This window comes from Corvus kubaryi, unplaced genomic scaffold (assembly GCF_017639235.1).
Source record: "Corvus kubaryi isolate FWS band 111438036 unplaced genomic scaffold, C.kubaryi_AGA036_p1.0 37209, whole genome shotgun sequence".
Taxonomy (NCBI): Eukaryota; Metazoa; Chordata; class Aves; order Passeriformes; family Corvidae; genus Corvus; species Corvus kubaryi.
Genome location: NW_024581060.1, coordinates 972,391 through 985,964, shown reverse-complemented (window position 1 = coordinate 985,964; position 13,574 = coordinate 972,391). Strand labels below are relative to the sequence as shown.

Here is a 13,574-nt window from a genome sequence, read left to right as displayed (position 1 = left end):
CAGCGCAGTCAGGGCAGCGCAGTCAGGGCAGCGCAGTCAGGGCAGCGTTCTCGGCAGCCCATGGGCCGGCTCGTGGTGCTGCTCTTGCTGTGCCCGCTGGCCGTGGCTCTGCCCGGTGCGGGCGGCGGCTCCGGCAGGTTCTGGCACCTCACGGATCTGCACTGGGACCCCGGGTACGAGGCGGCGGCGGCAGCGGGACGGCCGTGCCCCTCGGGCGGCGATCGGGCCGGGCCCGCCGGGCCGTGGGGCAGCTACCTGTGCGACGCGCCCTGGAGCCTGCTCGATTCGGCCGCCCGGGCCATGCAGGGCCGCCTGGCCAGGCCGGACTTCGTGCTCTGGACCGGGTAAGAGGGGCCGGGTCCGCCTGGAGGGACACCAGGGCTAGGCGGGAGAAGGGCAGTGGAGCCCATAGGGAGCTCGTGGGGTGTCAGGGCTCTTTCCATGGTCCCCGCTTTGAAAAGGAGAGGGGAGGATGTGCCTCGTAATGCAAACCAGGGGTTTGGAGAAGAGCACAACCCCAGCGAGGGCTCTCGACACTGGTAAGAAGCTCGTTGCAGTGAGGTGACAAAAGGATCACTGTCCATCCTTTGTGCCTCCTGTCCAGCCGTGTCTGACTCCCCAGTGACTCCGAGTAACTGCAATGCTCAGGGGAAGGAGCTGTGGGCTGTGTGTCTGTGCGTCCGGTGCTGCCGGTCAGAGGAGTGGGAGGAGAGCATTGTAAACCAGGCTTGCAGCATTTCTTGTGGCTGCTATGAGGCACCTGGGAGACCTGATTCAAGAAGGGGCAGTTTTGCTTTAGGAGTCAGAGGAACCTCCCCAGTGGAGGATGTTCTCTCCTGGTATGGCTTCCAGGGGTGGGTCCCCTGTCCTATGGGAAGCCTCAACAGCACTTACAGATGGTCAAAACTTTATTTTGCATGGTGATTGTGTGTATGGTCTTTCTTCTGATAGTGCAACCTCAGTTTGCTGTAACCTCCAGTCCCAGTTTGCAGGACTATTGCCTGTCTCATGTTTTCATTTTCTGTCCCTGCAGATGGCTGTTCCTGCTTAGATGTAGTTATTGGTCCTTGTGACCTTATATTGAGTATTCTTTTCCCCTTAAGCAATTTTCCTCAGTCCTTTGACATGGTTTTGAATCTTCTTCTCTCTCCAGTGGGCTTGTGGACAGCCCAGCATCGTCTACAAATGCCGTAAGCACGTTAGTGCAAACACAGATGTGGAGCAGATTGCTGTCTTACTGGAAGCATTCCCTTGTTTAATGGTGATCACAGTTGTGCAAACAGCTCTGCTTCATTATTGCACGTCAGATGCCCTCAGATTGCAAAGTGCTGATCCTTGCAATATTTCCAGGCAGCTTTAGTGCCTGTGACACGCCCCAAGGCAGAGAGAGCCTCCCCTTACACCCTTGTGCATAGGGGTTTTAAGGTAAAGTGAATCATAGAATCACAGAATATCCTGAGCTGGAAGGGACCCACAAGGATCATGGATTCCATCTCCTGGCCCTGCACAGACACCTGAACAATCCCACCCTGTGCATCCCTGAGAGCGTTGTCTGAACACTCCTTGACTCTGGCAAGTTTGGAGTGGAGTTCATTTTCCCTGTGAGCAATTTCTTGAAACTCCCTCAGTGTCTTGGCCAGTCAACATAGCACTGACTTCTGCACACAAAAGCGTAAACTTTCTCTTCCAGGAGGCACTCTCTTCTAGAGAGGAGTTGGCAAGTTTCTCTGCCTTGCTCATTGCTGTAAGCACAGGTCCTGTTAGTCCCAGACAGTGACTGTGCTGCTTCTCTTTTTCTAGAGATGACACTCCCCATGTCCCCAATGAGCAGCTCGGAGAAGAAAAGGTTCTGCACATAATAGCAAATCTGACTTTTCTGATAAAAGAGACATTTCCAGGTAGGATTTGCGGGGATGAGAAGGGCACAGAGACTCATGGGAAGGGCTAACCAGGATGGAGAAATTACAGAACTGGGACAAGGAAAGGCACAGAAGGGCTGTGGTCACTGGGACTTGTTTGTGTTCTTTCAGTGGCCTCAATTTTGCTGTGCCATACAGCATTGATGCACAATCATGTTTCAGGTTAGCTCACTCAGGAGAGAGGAAAAGAAAGGTTTCTGTCATTAGTCATTAAGGCAGAAAAGGCTGCAAGATACTCTCAGACATAACCTGTGTCAGCAGGGGGCAAGGAGTATCACTGCTGGTGACAGCTCAGTCACTTGGCTGTGGGTGGCTTGTCCCAAGGGCGGGTCAGAGCTGTGTGGTGCCCCCGGGCAGTGTGGCCCCAGGGACGGAAGGTGACTGGCCTTGGCAAAGCTCTAGGTTGTGCTGCTCTTTCCAAGGCCAGGAGTGCCTTGGGGAGCTTGGAGGAGCTCTGCAGCACTGACCTCCCCTGCGCCTCCTTTGCTCTGTCTCCAGGTACTAAGGTCTATGCAGCGATGGGCAATCATGACTTCCACCCCAAGAATCAGTTTCCTGGGAAGGAGCACAGGATCTACAACCAAACAGCAGAACTGTGGCGGTCCTGGCTGAGTGATGCTTCCCTTCCTCTCTTCAGAGCAGGTCTGGCACCACTGGCTCATGTTTAGAGCATGCTGGGGATATGAGGAGGGGTAGGGGAATACCATGAACAATTTTCCTTGCTTCTATGCTCAGAGCAACAGTATTCATAGCATGTTGCAGAGGTAGGGTCCAATTTAATGCTGATTTCTGTCTTAGAGTTCTGCTTGCAAGAAGAGAAGTTATTTTATACTTTAGTCTCTCCTGCCATTGTCAAGTTACTGGAAGGAATGCAGAGTGGTGACCTGCAGAGGGAGGAAAAATATCTTTAAAGGTAGCAGCTGGTGCAGGCAGTGCTGTGGCTCTCCAGAGCTTCCCAGCTCCTGGTGTGCCCATGGTACCCATTCAGTTCTCCCTTCCTCGGGAGAGGCACGAGAATTACAAGAGACACACAGGGAAGAGTCACTCCAAATCCACATCCTGGAGTGGTCAGAGCACTGTTCCAGGCAGTGACCCTGCTGTGGCTATTGCTAAGGAGAGCAGAGAGAGGTGGAGACAAAGGGATATGGGATCACAGGCACCAGTGTGACCAGACCTCCAGCTCTTTCTCCGTCGGTTGCATTTTTAAGGAGGTTTCTACAGCGAGAAGCTGCCTGGCCCAGGGATGACGGGGCGGATGGTTGTCCTCAACACCAACCTGTACTATGACCAGAATGATGAGACAGCTGGTGAGGAGGATCCTGGGGGGCAGTTCCAGTGGCTGGAAGAAACACTGACCAACGCCTCTAGAGCAGATGAAATGGTATTAAAAAGACTGAATAAACAACCTGGGCTTCTCCCCAGCCTGGAAGCTCTTCCTGCTCTGCTCCCTCTGGGTGCAGTCACAACTGGCTGGTGCTCCATGGGCAGCGTGGGCTCTGTGCTCAGGGCAGCTCTTTCTTCTCTAGGTCTACATTGTGGGACATGTGCCCCCTGGCTTCTTTGAGAAGAAACGGGGCAAGCCGTGGTTCCGGAGGGGCTTTAATGAGCGGTACCTGGGAATTGTGCAGAAGCACCACAGGGTGATCTCTGCCCAGTTCTTTGGACACCATCACACGGACAGCTTTCGCATGTTCTACAGTGACACAGGTACCCGTTCTGGTCACCCAAGCACTTGTGTGACGGCTCTGCCAGCTCTCAGAATCACTGTCCATGAGAGTTTTCAGAGGCTGTTGGCTGAAAGCAGCTAAGAAGCCAGCAAAAGCTTCTGAAATGCTTTGGGCAACAAGAGGCAACAATGGTTCTCATCTCTATCCCCAATCTGTAGCTCCTGCCCTCCTTCCCATTCTCCCTCAAATGTTGTTGTTTCCCCTGAATGCCTGGCAACTTCTTGCCTGTTCCCTCTTGAGGGGTTTGGGCACTGCTGAGGGAGCAGTGCTGAATCTGTGTGTGTGTGGGGTGCTCTGGGTGGACACCTTTGCTGAGTGTCGTTCCCTGGCCACCCTCACTGCCAAAGCCCTTGCCAGCATTGGAAAGCCCGCTCCTGGCTGCAGCAGCCCTGTGCTCAGTCCTCAGTACTGTTCCATGTGTTAATCTTTGTCTGTGTGGTGGTACCAGGAGCTGGTGACAAAGGTGCTTTTGGCAGCGCAATCTGCTCCAGGGTGCTCACTGTGATGGGGAGATGGTGTGGGACAAGCCAAGGTCTCCAGTCATGGTTTGCTTTGCATTTCTGTGAAGGTAGTCCAATCAATGTCATGTTCCTGGCCCCTGGAGTGACTCCCTGGAAAACAACATTACCTGGAGTGAGCAATGGAGCCAACAACCCTGGGATCCGGGTGATCGACTATGATCGGGACACCCTTCAGGTCTTGGTAGGGAATCCCTGTGTGCACCACACCACAGCTCTGGAAGAACTTTAATTCCCCTCTGTAGCTGGAACGGGCTTTTCAGTATTTCTGAGTCCACAGGACTGAGTGGCTGTGTGGGAGAGGACTCTGACCCATGATATTTCAGCCTTGTGTCTGACACAAAGATTTAGTCAGAGTGTCAGTGAGTCAAAGCATGGCCCTGGCAGCCAGCGCATCCTGCTAGGATGAGTTCCCCAGGGAAGGGTCAGACAGTTTTTGTGGTGTTCTTCATGTCCTTAGTGAGTTTCCCTTGATACTTGTTTTGCTCCCCAGATAATGTGGATCACAGAACTACTCTTTGAGTAATAACAGACTTGTCAGACCCTCTCCAAAACCTTTAACCCATCTGAAAAATTATTTGTGTCCCTCTACTTGCTAAAATGATGCATTTGGAGTGGATCTGAATTGAGCTGAATTGTAGGGGCAGCTTCTGTTTCCCACCTCTTGTTTGCCAGGAGGTGAAGGACGGGTGCTTATGCCCTCCTTTGTAGTGGATGAAGTTCTCTATAGTTGCTCTGTTTACATGTTTATAGCATAGAAGTAAATGCTAAAATATGCTGTGCAAGGCTGGGGAGCCAGTGAAGTGGAGAGAAAAAAGGGCAAGAGACTGAGAACAGAAGTTGTGAAAAACTTTATTCTTCAGTTTGTTCACAGCTGAGAAAATAACTTTGCTCAGGAAGTAACACTCCTGCAGCCCTTGCTTCTGCTGCTGGATAGTGGTGATAGTAACTAACTGTTGTATGAAGTAGGCCAGGCTCAAAGTTTCTGATGTTTGGAGATCAAAGTCAAGCAGAGCAAAGCCACCCCTTCACCCCTTATGAAACAGGCTCTGTTTGGGGTGGGTTCTGGAGGCTTTCACCTGAGGTGTTCCCAGGTGCCCATCTTGGTAGGAAGCCCTGTCAGTGGCAGCTGGGCCCTTAGTGGGGAGTGCTGCAGAGGGGGCCTAGCCCAGCCCAGTGTCTCACTCCAGGGCCAATCTTGTCCTGATGTCTCTTCAATTCTGTTTTTCTCCTTCTCAGGATATGGTGACCTACTACTTGAACCTTACTCGTGCCAACCTGATGGCCTCACCATGGGACGAAGAGTTCCCAGTGTGGGAAGAAGAGTACAGGCTGACAGAAGCCTTCCAGGTCCCTGATGGCTCTGCCCGCTCCATGCAGACGGTGCTGGAGAGGATCTCGAGGGACCCACACTACCTGCAGCTGTACTATGAGTTTAACTCTGCCAGATACGACCTCGAGCCGTGCAAGCAGGAATGCCGTGTGGATCACCTGTGTGCCATCAGGGAAGTTGATTTTACAAAGTACAATGAGTGTGTGAAAACCAACAGCTCTGCCTCTGCTGCCAGCAGTGTTTGGCTTTTGGTTTTCTGCATGTTCTTAGGATTTCTCAGTCCTCAGTGAGCGCTGTGATGGCCAAGAGCAAGAGAAAGGGAGGAGGGCATGAGATCACACTACACTGGATGTGAATCAGTGGTTTTGGCATTGAGAACTTGCTTGGAAACCAGGACAAAACTGTTGATGTTTACTAAAAGCCCTGTGAAGCTGATTTGAAATTTTCTAGATAAGCTTGATGTGTGAAGGGCAATGTTTTTGAGTGCCTTGTTACGCCAAACTGATTGCAATGAGTAGTCTGTCTCCCCTCTGCTGGGACTGCTGGAGCAACCTCACAGATCAGATGAAGACCAGGCCTCCCTGTGGACATGAACTGGCAACGGATGAGGGTAGGGAGCTGCCACATGTTCCAGAGGCTGCTGCCAGCATTCCATATGTTGGCACACACTTCTGCAAGTCTGTACAGCTGGTGACTCAGGAAATCTTGTTATGGTGGCTTTGTTCCACAGCAGCCTGTGGCTTATGAGCAAAGCCAGGTGGGGTGGCAGTGCCTGGACTTCAGCAAACTTTGGTGTTTCAGTGCTGAAGATGAGGTACTGATAATTATTTCCCCCTCAGTTGCTGAGCATAAATAGCTCTCTTCGCTCTCTCTTCTGTGCTCTCTTCACTCGCCTCCACTGATTTCCCTCTCTCAGCTGGGCTTGGCAGCTGATCTGGGCCACTTTGCCAGTGAGATCTGAGGTGGTGATTTACAGCCTTGGGTTTGCCAGCTGCTCTAAGACCCTGGAGGGAACCAGTACACAGTGCTGGTATTGGACTCCAGGTATGGGTGGAGGGGGCGCAGGATGAGTGCTCTGTGCTGTGTGAAGGTGGCTCTGGGCTCTCCCAGGGGTCTGACGGGGAGGGTAAGTCGTGCTTTTTTTGCTGGCGTTGGTGTTTGCCCTGGGACCACCTCAGTGTGTGTGTGGAGCGGTGCTATGGGTGCTCGAACACCCAGTTAAGGGCCGGGATGCACTGCAGGCCTGTCAGCGCAGGGTCTGATGTGTTGGTACCTCACTGCCCATAGGAACACACCTCACTTCGCTGTGAACACCCCACTCTGCTCCTGGGCTGCAGGGCTCGCAGCCCCCGGCCCTGTCCCCTCCAGCTCTGTGTCGCCAGAGCTCTCTAGAGCAAACGCAGGTCTGAGAGGGAACGGTGGGAGACACGCGGTAGTTGCCGGTGTTGCTTGTCTTGAAATCCTCCTGTTTGCAGCGGGAGGACTGAGCTGGCGGATCCCAACCGGGCCGCTTTGAGACCAGGTTCGTTCTGAAGCACCTCCGAGCGTGGGCAGGAACTACGGGGGACACGCGAGTCCGGGGCTGCAGGGCTGGGGGTGGCTCTGCCCCGGCGTAGCAGAACCGCTGCAAGAGCCGTGCGGGGCGCGGGGCCCCGCGGGACGAGTGGGTAGAGGCTGCTTCGCGGGATGGCGCCGGAGCGGCTCTTCCCCACCCGAGGCACCGCCGGGGGCTGCGGCTGCGGGGAGGGGGCCGCCCGCGGGGCACGGGAGTTACCCCGTAGAGATGCTGGGGCCGGCCCCGAGGGCCCGGGGGTGCAGGAGAGAGGGGCGGGTAGGGTGACTCTGTCCCCCCCGTGAGAAGTGTGTGCCGACATGAGGAATGCTGGTAGCAGCCCCCGGGACATGTGCCAGCTCCCTACTCTCACCCGTGGGCCTTTCTGGGGCCAGCCTGCCTACACCTGCCCTGTGTGGGCCCCGGCAGTATTTAAGGTTTAGTATTTATGGCTTCCCCTCCGCTACCATTCTGCAACTGTGCTTGAAACCTTTCCCTGATGTTTGTCAGATTCTGTGATGAGAGACAGCAAGGGTGTACAAGGGGTGGAGAGCAGAGATTCATGCTCTTTAGCTGCTTGTCTCTTAAAGCTTCTCTGAGAAGGACATCAGTTCTGGAAAATTCATACAAAACAAAAGAACCAAATTCACCACCAGTGCTTCTGGAAAGCTGCTGCTCTCCTCTGAGGGAGGCAGGAGAAGCATCAGGGTTAGTTTCAGGCACTAATTGTGATGCTGGAATGTCAGATACCTCTTACTGCTTTACAGATGACAGATTTGAGGAAAGGTCATTTAACAACTGCAACCCAAACCCTGCAGTTGTTGATCCTGAACTCGCTCCAGGCTCTTATTTCACATTCTCCCTTTCTCCAGTATTCCCTCTCACACAGCCAGCAGGTAAGGCCCAGTGATACCACACAGCTGCTACGGGTGAAGACCTGTACGTGGTGTTGAGAAGTGAAAGCAGAAACACTGCTCCCCCTTTACCTACCACTGCTAGATTGAGACTTCTGAGATCAAAGATGATCTGACTGTATTTGCCTGCTTTTGAAAAAACAGCACTTGACATCTGAGCCAAGCACCAGCCATTGCACAGCCCCAGGTCCTTGGCTTGGCCCAAGCTATGTCTTGCAGTCATGTCGTCTCTCCTGGTGCCATTGAGGTTTCAAAGCTCTTGGTGTAATTGCAGAAGTGTACACTTGTCATGATCCGCTAATACAAGCAAGGGTCGTGATGGTTCATTTATAGATCTCAGAGTGCAAAAGGACACAAGGGATTTCAGTTTTAATCAAAACAGTGCACCTTTATTAAGTGCCCACAACACGGTAATGCGATAGAGGAGAGAAAGAAAGAGATAAAGACAAACAAAAAGGAGTAGAGAGGAAGAAAAAGGGGGGAATAGCTACCAACGGATGAGACGAGGTTCTCATGGTCTTCTGCCAATAGATTTGTCTGCTTTCCATGGGGAGATCTCAAGCTCAGTTATTTCAGAAAGTCCCTTTATAGTCCTTTTCAGAAGCGAGGGGCAACTGGCCAAGAGGTGGGGGAAATCTACAGCCATTGTTATGGGGCCTGTCGTTTTGGGAAAACAGGTACAGGACAGGTGTACAGGACAGGTGGGACAGGACAGGTCATTCCTTTCCGCTTCAGTGCAGTCCTTCCCGCCTGGGCAGCAAGAACGGCGCAGTCCATCGGGACCTGCACTAATTTTCCTCAGGAATGCGTACCAGTTCCCAGCGGGCACACCTGCAGGTAACACTTGGCAGACATCCCACCTCAGCCAGGCCAGGACTCCTGTGTTCAGTCTCTGTCCTCGACGATGATCGTGAGGCAGATGAGGGATCTTCAGACCGTCTCTTACAACACTTCACCTGTTCTGCACTGGAAGCTATTCCTGCTCTCCTGAAGGACCCCAGGGAGATCTCAACTCCACCCCAACAAGTGCTGCTTTCAGGCTTGTCAGCACAGGGGCTGATGTGTTGGTACCTCAGTGTCCATGAGGTACCTCACGTCAAGCTCTTGGGCTGCCTGCTGGATGCTGCACCCTTTCTTTATTTATATACTTCCAAACTGGGGAGGAGGGGTTACAGTGATAACCCAGGAAATTCTGTAAGGACAGATGTTCCTGGACACTACTACCATTTTCTTTAGCTCATTGATTCAGCTGCAAACTAGTCTCCACTTCGTTTCCGTCTCAGCATTCCCACTGCAGAGGGCTTCAGATTATTCTGCAACTTTCCTCCCTTTTAATCCTTCATTTAATACAGGAGGTGAACACACCCAAACTGACAGTGTCAGACCACAGAGGGAACACCTTTACTTCTTCCAGCTATTTCCGCCTGTGGCAGGTGAGCAGCTGGCACATGAACTGTGAACTACAGCCTTCTGTCGACACTGCAGTGCAAATGCACCTGCCCCAGCTGCTGCTGCATTGGGAAAAAAATTATGTATAGCCTAAATATTACTGAATTCAGCAAAGCTGGGGAGTTCTTCTCAACCCTACACTGCAGGCCCTGTGGTTACCTGTACCCATTTTGCCGTTTGTCACTGCAGCTGTCCCCAGCGAGCCCAGGGCAGGCTGCAGATCCAGGGACAGGGGATGGTGCCTGCAGCCTGCCCAAAGCCACGCTCTGTTGGAGGAGCAGGCTGGGCAATGAGAGCAGCAGAGCTGGGCTCTGGAGTACAACTTAAAAAGAGGATTATGCTTGAACCAGATAAAACTTGACTCAGAAAACAAAAGCAACCACTGTTCAAAATCCACTGTTAATTAAGTGTCACTTGTGTGCCAAAGTGCAGCATGAGGCAGCACAGCAGGTCACAAGCAAAGCAGCTGGGACAGCTTTAGGAGTTGCAGCCTGAGGCAGCCCAAGGACACGGCCTGCAGGGAGAAGAGCACTTTGCCATGGCAGGATCCTCCCATGAGTCCACAGCACATGGGCAGTCTCAGCTGTACTGGTGCAGACTGGAATGAACACACTACACTCTCCAACCTGGCAAAATCTGCATTTAATTTACAACATAGTAAAGGTTACAGGTAAAAAGCTCAACAGAAATGTGAAAAGGCCTATTACATATTACACAAGTGTACAAATGTCTGTACAAAGCCCCTCGATGTTCCTGTCCCCTCCTGGCCAGCTGTGGCCTGTAAACTCTGAAATAGTAAGAGCTGGTTCAGAGTCAGGGAGGAGAAGAGCTTTAAAAAACAACGAGCAGTGAAGTTTCCCTTGTCAAGAAAAATCTTGCGAAGAGCCACTTGAAAAAAAAACCCCAAAAAACCAACCCCAAACCCAACCCCCTTCCCCCAAAATAAAACAAAAAAGCCCCAAAACAAAAAGAAGAAAACCTGCTCAACTTTTGTTTGTCCCGACTAGTCTTACCCTAAAGAGTTGCCTTCAGAAAGCAACTGGTTGGGAAATGAAAATCCTACAGGCCAGACTAAAGAGAGGAAGATTTTGAGTTATTGTAGGAGCACTGGGAGGCAGAACAAATGCCCAACAGCTGAATCATCAATGGCAACTTAAACACAGAGCAGTGCAGCTGGATCATGGAGCAGGTGCTGAATCCACGCAAGGAATAGTCTGAGCTAGTAGATGTGATGGTGTGGGGAGGGAACAGAGCAGTCTCCAAAGCCGTGGCTCTTGTGAGCTGGGCAGCTGCTGGCTGGCACCTCAGGGACATGACAGAAGCAATCACTGCGGAGCAGACCTCACACAAATTTTGGAGCACCTGTCCGAAACAGGTCTGGTGCATCCAGCGCCCCAGCTCACAGGAACAGAGCGCTGATCCAGCACCATCCAGTACCCCAGCTCACTGGAACACAGCCCTGCCCCAGCAACCTGCCACTACTTCCCCAGGTAGCTGCAGTCCTGCACACAGTGAACAGCCACGTACATGCTCTCATTTTGGTGCATGTTTCCTGGATCCTGCAAACAGCAAAGGAATGTGACTTGTAGCTGAACTGCATTAGAGAGTGTACAAAAATCCAGACTAAAGTTTAGAATAATAGAGCTCTGGCCTTACCTTGTGTAAAGTACAACCACAGTGTCTGAATATGTGAATCATTTTCATATCTAAAACCAAGGAACTAAAGGGCTTGAGCAACAACCCAAGTCCACTGGGAATTCCTATTCTGGCGCTCAGTAGCACTCGATTCTCACCTGCTGTTCCCAGCAGCCAAAATATTTGTGTGGGGAACATGCCAGTCCTCTCAGCTTTTTGTCTTGTTGAATCTCATATACTCTAAGCTTACAAATTCCGTTTGCAAATAAAAATGAAACTATTTAAGTTACAGGGGCTACCGAGTCTAAAAGAAACTCCACTGTGTTAACTTCACCCTGAGTTATCCAGGGGAGTCATCATGGCACAGTGCAGACAGTGCCTGTTCCTTTTGGACGCTCTGACCCTCCATCCGTGCACCCTGTATCCATCCCACAGACCCCATCCTGCAGCACTAGAACAAAGCTAAGGAACCCACCTGTTGCTTATCCATCTCAACTCATGACTCATGGGATGCTCTAGTGTTTTATGTGGAAATTAAAACAAGCTAATTAGTAGCCAAACATTATTAAAAAAAAAAAAAAAAAAGAGAATGCCCCACATTGGTGGAGTTTTGAAAATAAAAAAAAAATAAAAGCTGACCTATATTCTGCAAGTTTTACAACTCCTACCAATGGGATTTTGTAAGGCTTGGCCCCACAAACATTTCCTCCTGACAGAGCTGCCTTGCTGTGAGCATGTCCAGCACGAACAGTGTCACCACAGCAAGCCCAGCACTGAAACACATGGACCTGCAGGGTCATGCCGTAAGTGATAATTGTGTGATTGCCCCTTTCACTTGTGGATCCAAATGCAGCATAAAGATCTCTGGAACAGTGGTGGCTAAGAAAAGGCTATAGGGGTTTTGGTTCAAAAGGAGATGGGAGCTGTATTTTTTTTTTTTTAACAGACATATAAAAACATTTGAAGACGGATCTTTAAAGGATATTTCACTCCTCCAATCTTGGTATTACATCGGTTAGGACACTGAAATTTTAAAAAGACGATACCGCACATGAAAAGTTTCTGGAGCCGGTAACTCCCACCCTCCCTCAACCCAGCCTCAGATCAGCAGAGACGGGGTCGGCTTCTTGCCCGGCCAAGCCTCCTTGGCATATTTCTTCTTCTTGGGTTCATTCACAGCTTCAGGGTTGAAGACAGCGGGGTTTGGAGCTGGGTTCATGTTCACTGTGGAGGGCACAACTGGAGTCAAGTCCACGTCGGGGGCAAGGTTGGGGTAGGGCATGGGCAGCCCCCCGATGAGTGCGGTCCCGTGGACGCCATGCGACTGTGACCCTGCCTCATTGTGGGTGGGGGGCAGCCCCCCGTACAATCCTCCGCTGTAGGGGAAGCTCTGCATGCGCCGTGACGCAGAGTCATCTGTGGTCAGTGAGCCCGCGTTCTCCATGCGCTTCTTCTGTAGACAGAAGAAGTTAAACAGTTATTCACAATGCACTGAACCATCAACCTATTTAAACTGGGTGCCAAGGCCATTTCCCCCAAAAGGCACCTAAATCTGCCACATACAAAGTGCTTACAGATCATGTCCCAGTCTTTGTCCTACAAGGTTTCTTCTGGGTTCCCTTGAAAACCACAACAATAAACTTTTAGAGGTGCACAGTGCAGGAAGGGTGTCAAAAGCTGACACTCAGGTGTAACTTAGATGAAGTCTGAGCACCTCTTCACTTCCTATACAGTCCTGCCAGTCTTGAGCTTGTCCTGAACAAAGACTGAGTAGGTCACAGAATGTCCTGAGTTGGAACGGACCCACAAGGCTCATCGAGTCCAACTCCTGGCCCTGCAGAAGACACCCCAAGAATCCCACCCTGTGCCTGAGAGCATTATAACACAAACCTTCCCTCCCCCACAGAAAGAAACTGCAGCTTCTAGATGACTGGGGTAATTTTGCTCCTGATCATTGGAATCTTCTCCTGCAGTCTGGGTTTATGGAATATTATCCTTCTCCACATGATGTTATTTAGTCTATACCAGCAACAAGTGAAACTGCTGTTACACAGTGGCTTAGCTGCTCTAAAGTTCTGCAGATCTTTCTTCCTCCTTGCATATTCCAATTAAATAGAACACTGTCAGCATACTCATCTTGGAGCAAAGCCTAAACCTGCTTGTTCTAGTACACAAACTTATGAAACGTCGAACACAGTATTTAAATAAACAAACTTTCATTTTTCCCTTCTATTTTCCACATTTCCCACAATTTTATCTGATGCCTGGAACTAATGAACTGAATTTCTAGAAAGTGCTTCTTTTTGGGAGGAAAAAACCATTGATCCCATGTATTATTAAAGAAAAGAGCTAAAGCTGGGTTCAAAGGGAATTGGTCAAATTTGCTAAAAAAGACAATTGTGAAACACACACATGACTTCTTCTTAACAATGAAACACTTTCCACATGGGAGTATTCTGTTTCTAAGGTGCAATTTATAAATCATAAAGTGAGTTCATCAAAGTAATGTGTTAATGAGAAAGTAGGG

General features: G+C 50.8%; 2 protein-coding genes across 2 annotated transcripts in view; one reads left to right on the top strand and one right to left on the bottom strand.

Moving 5' to 3' along the window:
• The first annotated feature begins 266 nt into the window (after positions 1–266).
• On the top strand, positions 267–11,614 carry SMPDL3B (sphingomyelin phosphodiesterase acid like 3B). Its single transcript, XM_042022501.1, has 6 exons — positions 267–344; positions 2,418–2,561; positions 3,128–3,300; positions 3,446–3,626; positions 4,215–4,348; positions 5,404–11,614. Exons 2-6 carry the CDS (start codon positions 2,438–2,440, stop codon positions 5,785–5,787), a joined length of 996 nt encoding a protein of 331 aa, XP_041878435.1. The 5' UTR covers positions 267–344; positions 2,418–2,437; the 3' UTR covers positions 5,788–11,614.
• Positions 10,036–13,574, bottom strand: part of PPP1R8 (protein phosphatase 1 regulatory subunit 8) — a 28,205-nt gene continuing 24,666 nt past the window's right edge. The window contains exon 9 of the mRNA XM_042022500.1: positions 10,036–12,500. Within this exon, the coding sequence (XP_041878434.1) occupies positions 12,147–12,500 (354 nt within the window). The 3' untranslated portion in view covers positions 10,036–12,146. The remainder of the gene's footprint in view (positions 12,501–13,574) is intronic.